Source organism: Electrona antarctica (assembly GCF_951216825.1).
Source record: "Electrona antarctica genome assembly, chromosome: 4".
NCBI classification, from domain to species: Eukaryota; Metazoa; Chordata; class Actinopteri; order Myctophiformes; family Myctophidae; genus Electrona; species Electrona antarctica.
This window is the reverse complement of record NC_136809.1, coordinates 47013642-47033636: the sequence shown is the minus strand read 5'-3', so window position 1 is coordinate 47033636 and position 19995 is coordinate 47013642. Positions and strand designations below refer to the sequence as shown.

The 19995-nt window shown below is 41.4% G+C and overlaps 2 protein-coding genes and 1 long non-coding RNA gene across 5 annotated transcripts in view; 2 read left to right on the top strand and 1 right to left on the bottom strand.

The window, feature by feature from the left end:
- Positions 1–19995, bottom strand: part of LOC306922674 — an 86758-nt gene that overhangs the window by 16952 nt on the left and 49811 nt on the right. The window lies entirely within an intron of this gene.
- Positions 770–9231, top strand: as3mt (arsenite methyltransferase). The gene is made up of 11 exons (XM_079499835.1): positions 770–895; positions 993–1044; positions 2817–2944; positions 3300–3450; positions 4070–4206; positions 4389–4458; positions 5037–5118; positions 5489–5620; positions 6079–6218; positions 6333–6455; positions 8398–9231. The coding sequence occupies exons 1-11, from the start codon at positions 882–884 to the stop codon at positions 8503–8505; spliced, it is 1137 nt and encodes a 378-aa protein (XP_079355961.1). The 5' UTR covers positions 770–881; the 3' UTR covers positions 8506–9231.
- The window catches only part of cnnm2b (cyclin and CBS domain divalent metal cation transport mediator 2b), a 53589-nt gene continuing 44256 nt past the window's right edge, over positions 10663–19995 (top strand). For all 3 annotated transcript variants that reach the window (XM_079500389.1, XM_079500388.1, XM_079500387.1), the window contains exon 1: positions 10663–12162. In XM_079500389.1, the coding sequence (XP_079356515.1) occupies positions 10668–12162 (1495 nt within the window). In that variant the 5' untranslated portion in view covers positions 10663–10667. The remainder of the gene's footprint in view (positions 12163–19995) is intronic.

Here is a 19995-nt window from a genome sequence, read left to right as displayed (position 1 = left end):
TGTCACACTAGTCGAAACATAGCAGGGATTTTTGTCCAGCGTCCACTTTAGTCCACTGTAGTCTGGAAATGGGACGTTTTTTAAAGTTTTTTTACATCTGACCTGGTGCCAATTTTTGTTTTACACCTCTGCTGCTTAGCGGACAGTGTGGTGTTGTAGAGGAGGTCTCCCCGGACGCGTGCGTATGTCACACTAGTCGAAACATAGCAGGGATTTTTGTCCAGCGTCCACTTTAGTCCACTGTAGTCTGGAAATGGGAAGTTTTTTTATGTTTTTTTACCTGTGACCTGGTGCCAATTTTTGTTTTACACCTCTGCTGCTTAGCGGACAGTGTGGTGTTGTAGAGGAGGTCTCCCCGGACGCGTGCGTATGTCACACTAGTCGAAACATAGCAGGGATTTTTGTCCAGTGTCCACTTTATAAAGTCCATGCTCTCCAGTGAATAGCATTTATCCATTTAGATAACTTTTTAATTACTTATCTTTACACAGAAACATTACTTATTACTTATTTTTACACAGAAACATAATGTGTGTCCTATAGCATCGTTTAAATGCTTAATTTATAGTTTTAATGTGCAAATTAATCTTTTTTTCAATACTCTAGAGGGTACTCTTATTTTGAAGAGATCGTCCACCGGAAGTCTTATATTTGCTCACTTAGATTTGCCAAAAGAACAGTGCTCTTAGAGGCGCCTGAAAAACAGTGCCACTTTAGGCTCGTTAGTCGGTATACCCATTACTCTATGGTCGCATTGCTCGGTACCCATTCTCGGTAGTCGATACCCACTACCCAGGAGGCAGGCTTTTATTTTCGTTCGCATTCGGCACTAGAACATAAGCGACCTAGCTCCTACACACACACACACCACACGGGAAGCAATGGCTGATAAGAGGTAAGGAGCAGTAATAATAGGAGCTGACTGTAACAGTATGGAAACTTAATTATTGTAGTAGAATTAAATTGACATTAACTTTCTATTTGCTGTATAGTGCATGCTGCGAAACACGCTTTTCAGACACCACCCTTCATGCTGATGTCAAGGTAAACTTTGTTTCATTGATTCATTCCCCAAACATTTAAACAATTTGCTTTAATAGTCTTTCACAGTAGAAGAACAATATCATCATGAGCCGGTCTAAACTGCAACCTAGCTCGGACAAATCTCCATGTAATGTTATAATGTTATAAACACTGACATGGAAAATGTCACGTGGATCGATAAAATACATAATATAAGAGAGCACTCAGAGAGCCTGCTAGCTCTGGTTCATAGCGTTGCATTTGACAGACCCCGACCACTTGGACCAGAGATTAGATTAGATTAGTTGTCTTTATTATCCACAAGGGAAAATTGTTTTGCTCAGGTAAATGCATACATTCAGGACAACATACAGGACAATACATAAATATACAATATACAATAAAACACCCAGCAAAGTACTAGTAAAATAATATTTAAAAAAAAAAAAGCTATTTAAAAGAAAGCAAAGTCTCTCTCCACACCATGAAACACACATGTGTGTGTCCATTATCAGCGCTCAGTCCAGTAAAGTTCATCTGCCTTTGTGTGTGTGTGTGTGTGTGTGTGTGTGTGTGTGTGTGTGTGTGTGTGTGTGTGTGTGTGTGTGTGTGTGTGTGTGTGTGTGTGTGTGTGTGTGTGTGTGTGTGTGCCCACTGGCAAGCAAGTCCAGTTGAGGTGAATCAGGTATTGGGGGTTTGTGTTTGTTAAGGAGCCTAATGGCAGAGGGGATGAAACTGGCACTGCCCTTTGCCTTCTTGAATCTAGATGCAGCGTATCTCCTACCCGAGGGCAGGACCTTGAAGCAGGTGCTGAGGTTATGAGTTGGGTCTCTCGCGATCTTTCTTTGCTTTCTTCACTGTCCTCTGGTCGTAGAGATGCTGAAGGGCAGAGCACTGCATCCCACAGAGTTTAGACCCCACGTGGCTTACCCTCCGCAGCTTAGCCTTGTTGGTCTCTGAGAGCCCTCCATACCGAGCCAGGAAAGAAAAGGTAAGGAGGCTCTCTATATGGCAGATGTAGAAGCTGCGGAGGATGGGGGGGTCACATCCATATATCTCAGCCTCCGTAGGAGGTAGGTCCGCTGCTGGCACTTTGCGAAGATGGCCTGTGTGTTATCATTGAAAGTCAACCCACTGTCAATAGTGGTCCCGAGATATTTGTAGCTGCCGACCCTCTCCACCACCTCCCCACCGAGTGGGGAGCTAAGAGCCTGCCCAAGCCTGCCCTATCCCCGTTTGAACCAACCTAAGCGGAGGCTGAGGTTCCAAACGGGGCTACCCTTAAAACATACCGTTTAAATTGCCAAAGCAAGTGTAAACATATAAAAGAAAAATGGGGAAAATATATATAGTTGGAAGGGACATATGTCACATACTCACATTGCGTCGTTTATTATACATTTATAAGGCTTCTTTTTAAAATTAAGCTCAAGCAGATACAGGCTTTGAGAAAAACAAATATTCAAAGAGCCTATCAGTGATCTGCAGCTATACTCAGTCAGGTGTAAATACAAACTAAATGTTGGATGATTGAACGTCCTTGAGCTTTGTGGGATAACAGTGACAAGGCAACAGCAGGCAGCAGCAGTCTTTTGCAGTCATTTTGTTACAAATAGCATTTTTCTCAAGACTATTTAAAAAGCCTCAGATTTAAGATGTGTTTAAGGGTAATGCTCTGTGCCTACAAGTTCAAGTTAGTCATGTTGCAAACACTGAATTATAAAGTTTAGTCTGCCTATTATTATGGAACTCGGTAATTTTTAGAAATATGTTATTCACATGTATGTCCACAGGATTACTACGGCAAAGTTCTAAAGAAAAGTTCTGACTTGAAGACCAACGCCTGTGTGACCCCAGCCAAGCCTGTCCCTGCCTTCATAAGACAGGCTTTGAAGAGTGTGCATCCTGAAGTCTCAGATAAGTTAGTGGATTGTTGTATAATTTACTGTTACATTGTTTGTGTTCAATTTAGGTAAAAAAGATGGTAAAAAGAAACAAAAAATGAATTGCACACACGTGCACGCACACACACGTCCCCCCGGGCAGACCCTTTCTGAGTTAACCACTTGAACCCTGGCGCAGATCTACAGTATCACAATCCATCGCACCTGTGAGCTTGTAGATCGGCTATTTCCAGCAAAGATATTTAGTGTCGAGTTGAAACAGGAGGGGCCTAGTATAGAGCCCTGGGGGACTGTCTCTGGTCTGGTAAGTATAGGTTTCATCGTGTGGTTCATCCTGTCTTAAATTGGCAATTTATTTCTCCTCTCCCTCAGATACTATGGGTGTGGCCTGGTGGTGCCAGAGTGCTTGGAGGGGTGCAAGGTGCTGGACCTTGGCAGTGGAAGTGGCAGGGACTGCTATATGCTGAGCAAGCTGGTGGGGGAGAGGGGCCATGTCACTGGCATTGACATGACTGATGACCAGGTACATTGACTTGACTATAGGATGAAGGTCTGGGCGATATGGGGAAAAAATCCAGTTTGACCAAACACCTATCAGCATTGTGACATATATTTATTTTTAATTAATGTAAAAAAGCGGGGAAAAAACTAAATTATCACAAGTCACAACGTGCCACATCTTTGAAAATAAAATAAATTGTTACAAAAACTCATATTGTGAATGTGATATTGCGCAGCTTTATGATGACAGACTGAGTGGCCTCAGTTAACCCCTGCAGACCTTGAGGGCATCTGCTAATGTAACACAGCCTGCCTTTAGAGATGTTGTAAATATTGTTAAAGATAATCTCTTATATTATTAACCTTGAAGTATAGATTATTATATTGAATACTTTATTATTTTATTACTTTACTTTGATATGCATAGCGCTAGTAGCTTGAGAGGCTAAATTATGTTCAGTTCTCCAATTTGTGGTGGTGCTGTTAATACTAATCATAGCATATTGTTTCATGCTCCATGTATGAATGTTTCAAAACAAGAAATCAGAATTGAGAAATCTGATTGTAGTCAGGAGTTATACTTTGCCCTTGATTAGATAAACCACTTTCCAAACCACTTAAACATGTCTGTTGTCTTCTAGCTTGAGGTTGCCAGGAAGTATGTGGACTACCACATGCAAGAGTTTGGCTACAAGAAGGCAAACATCAACTTTGTCCAGGGTTACATTGAAGCTCTGTCAGAGGCTGGGCTTGAAAAGAACGCCTTTGATATTATCATGTAAGATCACCAATATACCGTAAAGCCTAATTTATGCTTAAGTGACAAAGGTGTCACTCAAATGTTTATATATTAATAACAAATGTTTCAACACAGACTTTGTCGCCAAATCCGGCTTTACGACCTTCAGTACCATGCAGTAAAATAATGGACATAACTTTGTTGCTTATTTTGTCCTTTAGTTCCAATTGTGTCGTGAATCTCTCTCCTGACAAAAAGAGGGTACTGACAGAAGCTTACCATGTTCTCAAGGTACTGTACAGTACGGTCACTATTTTGTAAACTCTCTAATCGTGTCACCAAATATGAGAAAGATGATGGACTGTCATTTATTTAGGAATCAACCTAAAGGAACCAACTTTTCTTAACTATGTTTTACCCTGAGTTTAAATAATCACTGTTGAGATTAAAGGATTTATTTTAAGTCATGTGGCATCAGATCACAAATATGCACAGTAAATATGATCACACAAGTGATGATGAAGTTCCTGTAGTTATCATGCACAGCAGATGCAAAACAAACAATCCACTAACAACTAGGGATGTCCCAATCACGTAGTTTTGCTCCCGATCCGATTCCGATCATTTGATTTTTAGTATCTGCCGATACCGAATTTTATAGAACACTTATCCCATATCACAATTATACAAAATCACAGACAATATCCAGTCTAATATCATCATATGGATATAATATTGAATCTAGGGATGTCCCGATCATTTGAAAATGATGTTATCGGCCCCGATTTCCGATCACGTGATCCGATCGGGACAACCCTACTAACAATTTATTTACCTATTACTGCTATGTTGTTGTTGTTGTTGTTTAGGATGGTGGTGAACTGTACTTCAGTGATGTCTACAGCAGTAGCAGACTAACAGATGAAATAAAAAATCACAAAGTCTTGTGGGGTATGTTGCTTGTCTTGTGGGGTATGTTGCTTGCTACCTACAGTTCAGTCAGGACAACTCGTGAATTGATTGTAAATATTTGTAATGAATATAAAATTAGCAATACATTATATGGTTTGGCGATGAATGGATCTGATTTGAGGTATTCTCAGGGCGTATGCTACATCTCCCCTACCAAATATAGGGCATTCCGAAACACCCCATAGTACAAAAAGGCTGATCTGGTGGCGGATGAGCAGCAATGTAAGAAACGGCAGCAGTTTCCTGACTGAACTGCATGCATCATGCACAAACAAACGCCTGTCATGAGAAAGTTGAGAAACACAAGATAGTGTCACACTAACAGAATATATGGCATTTATCTTAACAGGCGAGTGTATAGGGGGAGCGCTCTGGTGGGAGGATCTCCTCCAACTGGCTGAGGAGGTGGGCTTCAGTCCTCCACGGCTGGTCACAGCCAGTGAGATCACAGTGGACAACAAGGACCTGCAGGACATCCTTGGTTGGACTTTTGTATATATAACTTTATAATATATTATACAATATATAAACTTGATATAATTCTTTGACAGTATACAATAAAACCTTTCTCAATCCTAAACGTCTGGCGAGAATAGATGAATGTCAATCAATATAAAACAGACACAGAAGTAATAATTAATTAATATTCATTATTATATTATTACTTAATTAATATTGGATTTAGAAGTTTTTTTTATTTTTTTATCTTACTACTATTTTGTTACTGTTGCTGCTAAAATATTAACGAACCAAAAGCTGTCTACTTGTACGGGTATTATGAGTATTTAACAAATACAAATCTTTCATCTTTTGGTTTAGGCAATTCATATCACACTGTCTGAAGTGAATGCTTCTTTCAGAGAAGCAGTCCACTCAGTGGATGGTTTGGACTCAGTACCAGGCAACATTAATTATTTTTCACCTGTTCTGTGGGTGCAGGGGACTTCAAATTTGTCTCAGCCACATACCGCCTGTTCAAGGTCCCGAAAAATGGTGCCAAGGCATGTCAAGTTGTATACAATGGGAACATCACAGGGGAAGAAAACGTCCTCGAGTTTGACTGCCAGTATAAGTTTAAGGTCAGTACTATTTACTGCAACTGAAGGACTTCACAAGCTGCTAAATGTCTTTAGACACTTAAGCCCCATTAAACTGCATAATGCTGCATGTGCCTGCCTGTTTATAATACACAGGTGAATGAGATCGTGGAAGTGGATGAAGCAATGGCCAGCATTCTGACCCATAGTAGATTTGCTGAAGAGTTCACTTTCCAACCACCAGGAGCGCCCTCTGAATCCTGCACAGTCAAGCCTAAGGTTAGAATCATAATAAGCACCCAGAGTTTTGACTATCTTGCCATCACTAGTCTCGCGTATCCAGACAATCAGAGATCTCCACCTACTGATGCGGGGAAAACCATTGATAACAAACCTATACCAACTGCTTCGAAAACCAATCTTTATACACTCTCAAATTATATGAAGGACTGTCCTAAAATCTTGGCATTTGTGGTGATGACTTGAGCATGCTCAAGTCATCACTATGACTCAGCCATAACCATATAAGGAGTTCTCAATGCCACGCCCAAATATGGAGTGTGTTGTCTAACTCCAGTCAGCTCAATATATGGGCACAGTTGGCTGATTTGTTTGTGCCTGATGCTGCCATGAAGACACATTAGGTGCAGGCACACTTAAGCATCAAGAAACACCTAGACCAGGCGTCTCCTCCAGGCTTTTAAACAGCTGGTGCAGAGACGTGCTGGCCATTGGGAAATTCGGGACAACTCCCGAACGGCCGGTCCAGTCCAGGCCGGTCTGGGCCTGGACTGGACCAGGTGGAAGAGCACCCTCTAGGCCTCCGCAACTCCACTTCCCGGGCTGAATTATGGGCCCAGTACGTCCCTGAGCTGGTGGATAGAAATGACTTGTAGCGTCGGCTACAAAAACGCTTTACCTACGCAACAAGTTGAAGCCACACACTAGCGTCATTTCCATCCACCAGCTGCCTAAAAACCATGAAGAGACGCCTGCTCTAGGCATTCTCTTGCAGCCTCTTGACGCTTAAGTGTGGCTGCGGGTTTATACATTTCTGAATGGTTTCCACCCAGTTTTAGCCCCTTCTTGAATTCATATGTCACCAGATGTATCAGTAAGCAAAGATCTTTGTTCATCATGCTATGCGAGATTATCTCACCACGTGATCTTTGGACACTAGAGGTCAGTATTTTGGTGTCCGTTTCAAGTATGACACACCTAGAGAGCCCCACTCTCTAGCTAGGCATTTAGCCTTGCATACATGCTTGTGTCCACACACACACACACACACACACACACACACACATACACACACAGACACACACACACAGACACACACACACACACACACACACACACACACACACACACACACACACACACACACACATACATTATTCACAGGCTCAAGGTCAAGCAGCTGTCTTGGATTCATAACCAGACTGTGGACTCATGCTGGTGAACCTTGAACAGGAAGGAATGTTCTTCCTTCAGCCAATCAGTTCTTGTGACCACTCAATTCACACACAAGCATCCATACACACACCTCTATTTAGATATTTCTAAGGCCGAATACAACGAGAAAACTTCAATTATTGGTCAAACTGACACTATGACACCTTTTTCTCTTTTGATTTCAATAGATCCGAAAAATACGTGCTCTCCATTCAAATCAATTGCTGCTTTCCATTGCTTGACCTTTGGACTGCCTCTTTGAAGTGACATCAGTCTTTAGATCTCTTTCTCCAATCAATGGAATGCAACGTGAGGATAGTAATAAATAGCCTTTGGTCTTGTCCATACACTGCGTACAAGCACAGCTACTGTGGCATGCTGATAGGATGAACCACCAATGTCCGATAAAAGAGCTGCTGAGTCATAGTAAAGCCAAAGGAGCCATAAATTCAAAGACTTAAAGTGCAAACACAAATTGTCCTGCAACATGCACAACGTTGAACAAGCTCATGGGTGGTCAACTATTAAACAGTCAAGGAGAAAAGGAGCACACCTGAAATATTTAGTAGAGTAGACTGTATTTCTTTCATCTCACCAATTTCACCTTTCTGTTTCAAAATCTATTTTGTTCTTAAGTTGAGAAATTTACATTGAATTATTGTGTGTGTCTGAAAGTGGGGCTTTCAATAATGTATGTGTGTTACTGTCCATTTAGGTAACAATAATAATGTGTATAATGTATGTACGTGTATTACTGTCCATTTAGGCAACTGTAAATCCTTTTGAGCTGATGAGCCAGAAACTGGGAACTGGAAGTCCAGCTTCAACCACAGGGGGGTGCTGCGGCCCACGTTCGTCTGCCTGCTGTAAATGAAAGAATCCAAAGAGAAATGGTGGCTTCTGCTTCACATTACATTATCCTGTGTCTTAGTTCTGATGCCTTAAATGTATTCAGAAAAGGAATGCCTAGATGGATGTGTGGATGTACAATGTCATGTGATTACTTTAAGTCTATAGGTTCCGTTCCTCATGGAAATACAAATGGTGCATTTCAGTGGTAGCAAGTAACTACCAGTAAGTACCTTTACTCAAATACTGTCTAATTGAGTACAGGTTTGAGGTACTGTTAATTTAGTTGAGTGTGTCCATTTGTTAATATGTCATAGGCTACTAAAAAAATCTATATAAATATTGTACTTTTTACTCTGAAATTATTTGAAAACTACTAGTTACTATTAATTTTGGCTTATTCAAAAATAACTATTGTACACAATGCATTGAGAGCTTGTAGATCAGCAATTTTCTGAAAAGTTTGACACAACACATACACACACACACACACACACACACACACATATATATTCGGTTGCATAATACTAATATCCGCTGCATAATCAAGTAAAAGCAAATGTATCAACATGAGGTTCATACAGTCAGTAGGGAATCTGTTTGAAATATGAACCTATTTTCTCCTTTGTTTTGTGTTGGGCAATCCCAAACTGCATTGGGTGATCAATTTGATATCCATACCTTGGCTACTGAACAGATGGCAATATTGTTATATTTTTAAAGTAATAAATCAACCCTTCCAAATCTTTAAGCTATATATCTTTGAGTCTTTGTGCATGTAATATGAATACTGCGATTGATACTGTTCTGTTTATAATGATTAATTATACATTAATATACAGTACCTTTGGTGTAGGACTGTTACAGTGATGGAATGGAAAGTAACTTAAGTAGCTACAAGTACTGTACTTAAGCTAATTTTGATGTACACTTTTCTTGAGTATTTCTATTTATGTTTGTATAACGTTAAACTATAAGGCTATGCGTTTATACGTATGTGCATCAGAAGATTCTGATATTTTCAAGAACTACCCGGACAGTAACATTCGCAGACAAAATATTTCACTTTTTAGCCATTGCACTTTAATATTTGCCAGCTTTAGTTAGGCTACTTTGCAGACTATTAGATTATTGATACAAATTTTATATTAACTGATAAATTATGATTATTATAGGTTTAAACTACCCAGCAGCACAAAGCCTAAAGTAGGATAACAGCCCCTCCTTTACCACCTGCTATACAATAAAGTGAATCCGATTTTTCTGCATAATTATGACCTTCACGTTATAATATGTTAAAGTCCTATACTTGCAGATCAATCGGATATATAACGGTTATATAATTATAATGCAGGGTACTGTATTATCTGTATACTTTTTTTTTTAATGTATGACTTTCTTCATTGGGCATGGTATTTCAACTTGTACCACTTGACTGTTAATAATAACCAACTCCATCAAGTGAAATTTTGCTTGTAGAGAGTTTGATTGTAGACCTAGTCCTCCTTGGCAAAAACTGCATAGACCTAGTCATGCGCACCACGACTTTTGAGCACAGAGCCCTCACTCATGGAACAAACGAAACTAATGAGTGGAGGGCGCTACTAATTAATCTATTACAATAGTGAACCCCAGTGGCAATTTCAGTCACTCAGATCTGCCTGCAGCAGTTTGATGTCAGTCTGGGTATTTGGTATCGCAATTATGATTGAATAACTCTTCCAATATTGGATGTCTTAATAGTGTCGCATGGTGGGAAAATCTACACGCGTAGCAATGTGACGCATTGTGAGCTTTGTATACATAACATTTTTAAAACATGTCTCCTAGCCTACTGTCCTACAATGACATGCGGAAAGTAAAGTAAGGACCCCGGCCCGGGTTGAAAGAGGAGAGTCCTGTTTATATCGCTTTCTTACTGTGGAATTTGATTTGTTGAAGAGGCTGTGAACTCCCCGCCCCTGATCAGCTGCTGCATTGATTGGACGGTGCCGTCGCCTGTCTCAGGGACAATTCAGGGGGGCACACAGCCCTCCGCTCATCAAGGATCAGTTCAGTATCGGACGCGGAGTGGAAGCAAGCAGGTCCCCGATGCACGACGCACGGCCACCCTCGGCGGAGATGACGGCGGACTCCGATTGGCTCTGATTTTTAAAAACCCCTTTCATTCAGGAGGTTGGGTTGCCCATGATCAATATGGCAGAACCGTCAGCCCCAGTACCGGCCGCTGCAAAAATGGCGTCACTTAGCCGGTTTCGAGCTCTGGCTGTGATTCTCTTAACTGTCAGCGGCTGTTTGGCCACCCCGACAAGTGGCAAAGAAGGGTCAGAGGAGACTGTCATCATCGGCCTCCGACTGGAGGATACGGACGACATTTCCTTCATGGATAGGGGCTACCTGCGGGTGAGTGAACGGTCCCGGGTGAAATTAAGGGTCTACGGGCAAAACATAAACAACGAGACCTGGTCCAAAATTGCATTTACGGAACACGAGCGGAGCCGAGCCATAGGGGACGTTGACAGCTCGTCAGGGGACAACCAGAGCCAAGAGGATACATCTGGCTTGCATCCCTGCGGCATCAGGACTTCGGATATAATCATATTGCCGAGCATCTTCCTGAGTCGCAAGACGTCAGGGATAGTTGAAATTGAGGTCAAGCCACTTCGAAAGACGGAAAAGAGTAAACAGTATTACATGTGTATCGCCACCTCGACGCCAGCCGTGGCTGGAATGCATGATCCGTGGACGGAAAACACATGGGTCTATCACGATGGAGATGACACTGGAGTCATAGTGGTGGAGGAGAAGAAGTTTCTCCTGCCCTTCTGGCTCCAGGTCATCTTCATTTCCATGTTACTCTGCCTCTCAGGCATGTTCAGTGGGCTGAACTTGGGGCTGATGGCTCTGGACCCCATGGAGCTCCAAATAGTCCAGAATTGTGGCACAGAAAAGGAGAAGAATTATGCCAAAAAGATAGAGCCTGTCAGGAGCCAAGGGAATTATTTACTTTGTTCACTTCTCCTCGGAAACGTGTTAGTGAATACAACACTGACCATATTGTTGGATGATATTGCTGGTTCTGGGTTGATTGCAGTGGTGATGTCTACCATTGGAATAGTCATCTTTGGCGAAATTGTGCCCCAAGCTATCTGTTCCAGGCATGGCCTTGCTGTAGGCGCAAACACAATATTCCTTACTAAATTCTTCATGCTTCTCACCTTCCCCGCTTCTTACCCAGTCAGCAAACTGTTAGATTATCTGCTGGGTCAGGAGATAGGGACCGTGTACAACCGGGAGAAACTTCTGGAGATGCTGCGAGTGACAGATCCCTATAACGATCTTGTCAAAGAGGAGCTGAACATCATCCAGGGTGCCCTGGAACTTAGGACTAAGACGGTGGAGGATGTGATGACACCGCTGAGGGATTGTTTCATGATTCCAGCTGATGGCAATCTTGATTTTACTACCATGTCTGAAATCATGGAGAGCGGTTACACTCGCATCCCAGTGTTCGAGGGTGAAAGGTCTAACATAGTGGATCTACTGTTCGTAAAGGACCTAGCATTCGTTGACCCAGATGATTGTACCCAACTTAAAACGATTACAAAGTTTTACAGTCACCAGTTGCACTTTGTATTCAATGACACCAAGCTAGATGCGATGCTGGAGGAGTTCAAAAAAGGTGAGTTGGGTTTCTGAAATTATATTCATAGTCATACATTTATTTTTTAAGAGAGCACATTGTCATTTTTTACCCTGCTGGGTTCTTCAGATTGAACATTGGGTTGAGTGCTAATTAATGACAATTAATTAAGTGTAATTACACTTACATAATAAGTCACATATCGTTTTCAATATCAATGTAGAGTTTTGATTTTAAAGTGACAAAAGTGATTGCATGAAAACATTTCATCTTTTTGTAGAATGGTGAGGTTATGTGTAATACTAGAATAACATTTAACAGACAGCCTGTCCTAAGAAGGCTCTAAACACATTGTAAACCATTATGCTACTGTGTACTCAAGGTCAAGGTGTGTGTGAATAATGACAACATTTCCAGCTAGAACCGTATTTTCGGGAATTAAAAGAGGGGGAGAATTCCCGATCTCACACAATTTCACAAGACATTCCGGGTACTCAAAGGAAAAGTGGCAGAGGGGGTGAGAGGGGGTGTTGAGCACATGGGCAGTCTTATCGGAACTGCCTCATATATTAGTCACCACACGACTCAGGTAGGGGCGAGATGCACTTGTTGTGGCCCCTCTGATCGCTTCTCGTAAAGGGGAGGGTAAGGGGGTGTGTGTTATCTTTAGACACATCACTTCCATTCTGTGTTCACGTTCACACTGTTCTCTCTCGCTCTCCTCCTCTCTGTGTTCTCTGTCTGACTTGGGTTTCCCTTCTCCTCACTCTCCCACCTTCTTACTCTCTTCGTTCATTCAACTTTTTAGCCCCCCACCCACCCCCACCATGACCACCACAACTTTGGATTTGTGAATGCATTTAGGACATGTGGGAATGGTGCAACAGCAGTGCTAAGGTTATCAGGTGGGGGCATCTTGTTTGAGAACCTGCTTAAATCCCTCTCTCCCTCTCTTGTGCTTGCCTCTGAGTGATGGTGGCGATAACTCCTTTTGTCCAGCCCCTGGAATGCAGTTGTGTGGATAATGAATAACAGCCCCTAAAGCCCCTGTGTGCTGTGTGTATGTGCATGGCACTCAAGAAAGATGTTTACCTCACCACAGTTTACCTGATGGTTTGCATACTTACTCCCTCTTTGTGGCCTCTGACTAACTTATTACCGGCTCATTGTTTGTACATTTGTGAAAGTTTCCTGTTTCCCTGTAATGACGAATGTCCAAACATGTAATTACAGTAGGAGTAGGCAATGATGCACTGAGCCAAGGTGCCTGAAACCGGTGGCCAGAAGAAAAAAAATACACTTCTAATAGCAAATGATACATTTAACAAAAATGACACTCGTGTGAAGTGAGGGGCGCCTTTTTTGTCCATAGACTTGGCTGCTACATGATGAGGTAGCAGCCAAGATTATGGACTTTTTAATTTTTAATCATGTGTGGGGCGGCATGCCCCCCCCCCCCACCATTCTTGGTGTTTTTGGGGTGCATGCTGATTTTTGGGGGTTCGTGCAAGAACACATATGACAATCTTCAAAAGTCATGTATCGGAACGGCTAGCCTAGCACCATTATTGGAAATTAGGTCTTGCTTTACACACCAAATTATAATGAGCATTACATAATATACAGTGTTTTGTTTCTTGTTTATCTTTTCTTCACATTTGTTCATAAGTTAGCAGTGTACAATATAGAGGTTTGCATTATTTGTCTTTCAAGAGTTGCTTTGTTTGTATGGCTATCAATGTCTGTCCAACACTTTGGTCACGGGCGAGATAACTCGAAAACCACTGCCTGCATGAGCTGAGCACATTAATGGTTCCTGAAGGATAAGGCTTACTAATATGGTGAGTGACCTCATGGCCTTTCCTCTAGCATCACCCTCAGGCCAAAGGTTTGCAGGGACGTAAGGGTGGAACTCTTGGATTGTCATAGAATGTGCAGAGCACTTTCGTGGTCCCCGGAGGATGAGTCCTACTGATTTTGGTGACCACCTGGCCTCTCCTCTATTGCCACCCTCAGACCAAACTGTAGTGGGGACTCGGGTGTAACTTGTAAGGATGCACTTCTTTGGGCTGACTGGGCGTAAGGAGTTGGAGTAGCATGGCGTCTAGGGGCAGTGTGTGAGGCTTATGAACACATTTTCTGCTGGTTATTAATTTATACTGAGTGAAAGTAGAGCAATACTTACAGAGCAATCATATTATGTATAACAGACACAACAATGTTTGCCTTAGAACGGCAGATGTGTTAAAATAACATCCTACGTCCAGGCAGCTACATAACATGATGAAATATGACACCAATATCTTCCACTACATTTACAGCAATCGGTCTAGTTATATTTGGCCATGCATTTAACCACTCATGGCTGATGTGATGCTCATTTGTGTCCACTTGTCTTAATCTGTTTGAATATACTGAGCAATAATACACTAAAGCAATTAAAGGCCAGTTGGTAGTATGAAGCACTGTGTGGATGGAGTGTCAGTAAGGTCCCTGGGTTCCTTTTCCTGGCATCGGTCCAGGGGGAATTCGCCTTTAGCTTCTCTTGGAAGGCAAAAGCAACTGTTTTAAAAAGAGTTGCCGAGGCAAAGTTTCATGTCAATCTGGCTCTGTTCACAGCACACACACACAGTCGAAAGTGCTTTGTATTATAAGTCATTGTTAATTAATTTGACGGTGCTTGTGGAGCTGCATGGTCGTTGGAAAAAAAATGAAAAAAAGGATGGCCATGTGTGCTGGAGCACCTGGGGAAGCCTACAACATTGTTTCACCTTTGACTTGAATTTTTGAGTACCTTTCCTATTGGCAAAGATATTTTCTTGATAATTATAGACTAGATGATCTATATCATTAGAATTTCATATTGTCAACTTACAGTAACAGTACCATTCATTTATTGTACAGGATTTCATGGCAGGCTACTCAACAACAACACTAAACCAGCATCAACATAAATGAAGTAAAATAATGAATAGTGTAGTAATACAAGCAATACACTCAAACCTTCAGACCGGTGAATCTGGACCGGAGTATTGCATTTGATAAATAAATGTATGAAAGGGACAATACTGTATACAGTGCAATTGTCTCATTGCAAGGACTCGGCTTTGGTCAACATCTACGTTAACTATCCCCATTCCAGTATCTGTAAGGTATGACAGTTGTTCAGTAATAGATATAAATCCACAAAGAAAAAAATGAGAGGCTTAATTTAGACATTGTAGTCATTTCGTTTTTCAATCTGCAACCTTTTAATTGACATAGACTCCTCTGTGGAAACTTCTGACCCCGTTGTTAATTGCTTTCTGTGATTGCAACAATTAGTGTCTATCAACCTGGGGGCACTTGACAAGCTGCAGGGTTAACGCTTATTAATGAGTGGTTCAGCTTGTGTTGCTTGCAACCAACTCAGGAAAATCAGCTGCTTTTCAAAGTTCAAGTGATGCCCTGTATTTATATAATGAAAATGAAAGTTGGTCTCCCACTAGGCCACTACCATGTATTATAGAAGACTGTTTTTTGTGCAATAAGGTTTAATTGGATAAGTATTCCTACTCTAAACCTTTTTTTAAGGTATTCACAGTATTTTACACATTGTTTTGTTTAAGGATGAAATGTCCTTGACTCCTTGTAACAGTTTGCTCCAACTAAACATTAATTAATGCATGTTTCAGGTTAATAACTAATAAACAACTAATAATGAAAACGTTTCGGAGAACTAGGACTGCAATTATTCTGTTGATTATGGTTTCAATTAATCAAATCATCGAAGAAGCAAGTTTTGATTTATTTGATTTAAACTTTTTATATAGAACATGAAAAGATCATGAACGTGAGAAGAATCAAAGGGATCTTTTATATTAAAGTAAATCGATTAGTCTGATTATAGGACCATAAGTTCTTTCCCCTACATTGTGCTACAATGATGTCGCACAAAAATGGCCGATCTACAAGCTCACAACCGTATATGTTGCGCAGCGCTGTGATCATAGACTAAGGTTGTTCTTATAATTGTATAATCCATTATTTCAACATGAATCCACTGTTGAGTAGTATTGGCTCTAACGGTCTAACCTAACCAGGGTACATGTGCTCATCTTTAGACTGTATTCCCTGATGTAGAAGGGCCTACGTGAGGCTCGACACATCTTGATTTAGTTCCTTGCTTTCTGCAATATAGGCCAATCTCTGCTTGATAACATATTCAACTGCTTTTGCAGATTCCTTGCTCTGTACTTTGTCTTAAAGGTTTTGTCTTACGCCATCTGTGTGAGAAGTAATTTGCTTACAATGTTTTGGCCTACCTGGCTCATTTGCTGATGATTTATCATAGTACATGTGCAGAAAGCATGTTTGGTTGGTTACCCTTGGTGCTAACACTGAACTAAGAGGTGGTTGGTTACCCTTGGTGCTAACACTGAACTAAGAGGTGGTTGGTTACCCTTGGTGCTAACACTGAACTAAGAGGTGGGATTAAATGGCGTCATGTTGGCAAGAACAGTCATGATTCCTGGTGAGGGATACCCCTTTGAACACAGCATGGCTTCTCCCCGCGGGCCTCTCTCTTTATCAGGACAGGACTGATCAAGTTTTCTTCTTAGTTTTGTATGCAATCTTGCAGTAGAGAGTACCCCCCCCCCCCCCCCGTTGATAAATATTCTTAAATGCATTTAAAGAATGCCGTTTTGTGTTACTGTAAATTCTGACAATTAAAATTAATTAAAAAAAATCATCTTTTAATATCGGTTATCGGTCTATTTGGTCACTACTAATCGGCCATGATCCCTAGTCAGTAAATATTCTGAAGCATTGTGAGTTTGTAGAATTTTAGCTATTGTTGTACATTTTTAATAGGGCTTAAGTGGTTAAGTTACAAAGGTTTGTTAAAATATGCCCAGATGTGTGTGATTGACATGTTGTCTGGTTAAAACTGTGGGTCTTCCTTGTGCTTGTGTTTTAGTTTGATATGTAAAAACACTGGCCTTTCAATTGGCCTACATTCCTCAAATTCTGGTTCAACATGGAGTAGGACTTTAAGACCTGATTAGTACCACAGCAAAGTGTGAATCTAGCCCCAATGCATTCACTAAGCTTGTCTGATCGGGCATTATGACTTTTCAGGTTTCACACGTTCAGGTACCTCACGCCACTCATCCAATCGAAAGAAAAACAAACATGTCTTAAGTTGGGACTGGTACTGTGGCTACTGAGATGCCTGCTCGTTGCTAGTGTCCTACAACTCCTGTTATTGTGGGCCACCTTGCAAACAGTTCTGTCATTGTCAGCTTGATGCATTTAGCAATAGATGGAGAAAAGCTTTATCCCCCAAATTTGCCTCAGTTGTCAGACCGGTCTTTTGCCTGCAAAAGCAGCATTTGAAGATAAATTGTGCCATTGGCTATTCATTAAAATGAATCACAATGAGGGTACTATTCCCCTACAGGGAATTTTTTTTAAAGCCTAGAATGAAATTTGACAGAAATGTTCCCTTATGAATAGCTTTTGATCTAAACCTCTATGACCTGTCCTCCTCTGCACTCTGCTGGTGAAAAGTCCTTTATCTCGTGTGTACAGAATGCATCAATAGTGTGTTTATCACAGTGACAAGAGACTTTCACAAATGCCTTAAGTTTGTGCTTGCCAATTTTCACTTCCAAAGTGAGTCAAGAATAAGCCGAACAAATACGATGTCGTCAAGAACCATTTAAATAACCTAACTTAGTAACAGATATTTTAGTCAGATAGATATTTAGAGTGCCTAAAGGAAGTGCTGGAATTTGGTGGAAGTGGAAGCGTGCTAACTTCCAGGGGAGGTTCAAATGCTCTGCCTTAGGTCATGACCATGAGTTGACCTGGCTTTTCTCTTCGCAGATGAGTAAGGCTGGGCTATCTTGAAGTCAAATCTGCATTATTTCAGTGCACTGTTTTTGGTTGTGAACTTGTGATTGATCCATATCTCAATCAAAAGCATAGCGGAAGCATCCACGTGCGTCACAGACCGGATGTTCGGGTCTGACAAGTCCCGGAAAAGATGCGCTGTGATTGGCCAGTAGTCACTTGAGTGGCAGCATGGTGTAGCGTGCCTTCCACACTTCCGGCGCACTTCAGCCCCAGCTTGCCTGGCTCCAACGAACTCCAACGCTCTACTCCCGCTTTTTTCCGATTTGGACAGTTTTGGACAGTTGGTCCAAATGCCGAAGTGCTAACGAGCGCTCAATGTTAAACCCCAGCTGCGCAGAGTTTACTGATGCTAAATGCACGGGCCGCCTGCAGTTCCAGCTTTGACCACTACGTCTGGATTGCACCAATGACTGTCTTAAACCACTTACACCCTTTATTATAGTTAGTAAACAAATAACTTAGTTGACAGAGTTGGCCTCTTAACTTGGTCCACTTTTCTCTCTGCACCAAATCCATTTGGTCCATTTTTCTCTCTGCACCAAATCTCTCAGCTGAAAATAGTCGATGTAGATCGGCGAAGCTCACAATTGCATTGCGAGTCAGTGATGTATTGTGAGCTTCTAGATTGGCTATTAGCAGCAACTTGTTTCAAATTTCACACAACTACAAAGTGTATGCTTGTAAGTCTGCTTTGCATTTAAAGTGATTAAATCTGTCAGCGGGGTTTATAAATATTGAACCCATGAAAAGTACTAACAAGAGCCTGTGACAAAATAACTAGTTAACTACATTGGATCCACTGTCGTCGTCGTCCCCCCCCCCCCCCCCCCCCCCGTTTCCTGAAAAGTAACAGTTCTGAACATACAACGTTTCCACCCGACAGCGACATTGCAACATATAGGGAATGCCTGCTGTGCTTGTTTCACACCCACCACAGCATATGTACGTACCCCTCAACTGACCACTGCGGTCATTTAGCAGATTCTCATTTCTGAAGCCCTGAAGTAGGGCTTTGGCAGTGTTGTGTTGGGAATCTAAGCAAGCAGCAGCAGAGGCTGCTACCAACACGGGTTGCTTAGGATCTGTAGCTATGCACTATTGAGGAGAAAAGAAGTGTTATTATGCAATCCAGTTACCAGCCACCCCCACTCTCCTTTTTAAGAAGCTGTTTCCCAAACAGAGATCGTATGAGACAAATGTGTTTTTAACCTTGTGGGGTAAAAACAGTAACAGGTTGCATAGGCCTGTTATAGACCTTATTGTGGATGTTGACATTATGGAAGTGCCATAAAATGAGAGCTCGATACAGATAAAGACAGACATGAACTACTTTGAACACAGAGCTACATAAATCTCTACAGAGCAAGCCCCGACCACAATGCCCATGCAGAGCAAATATAATACTAATAATAATAATAAAGATCTGTATGTCAAATAAAGTAATGTTACTTTTTAACATAAAATAGGCTACAATGTATTTGTATATGAGTATAGCCTGAAGAATTTTGGCATTCATGCTTTGTCTGGCCCTGCCTTTGTTTTGTTTTGTTTTGTTTTGTTCTATGTGTGCAACACTGTCTGTGTTTGGTCTGGTCTTGGTTTGGGAATTTTGTTTCTGCGGAAACGTTGTTTTCAATTGTAAACCAATTAAACCAATGAATTAGTTACAGACCTCCCCAAACTGTCTTCCACCTAGTCCAGCATTTGTGTGGAGAGTCAATACAGTGGGGAGTAATGCTGTAAGGTTTTCATATAATAAATAAATAAATACAATGAGAGAGAGAGAGAGAGAGAGAGAGAGAGAGAGAGAGAGAGAGAGAGAGAGATATTATCAGGCATGCTGCCAGCCTGATGCTGCGTGCCCAAAGTTTGACAGAAAAAGGGCAATGACAAATGGGCAGGTGATAATTTGTTGATCATATATCCATTAGCTTATCTATTCACAGAGACAACTACCGGTAGACAAAATCA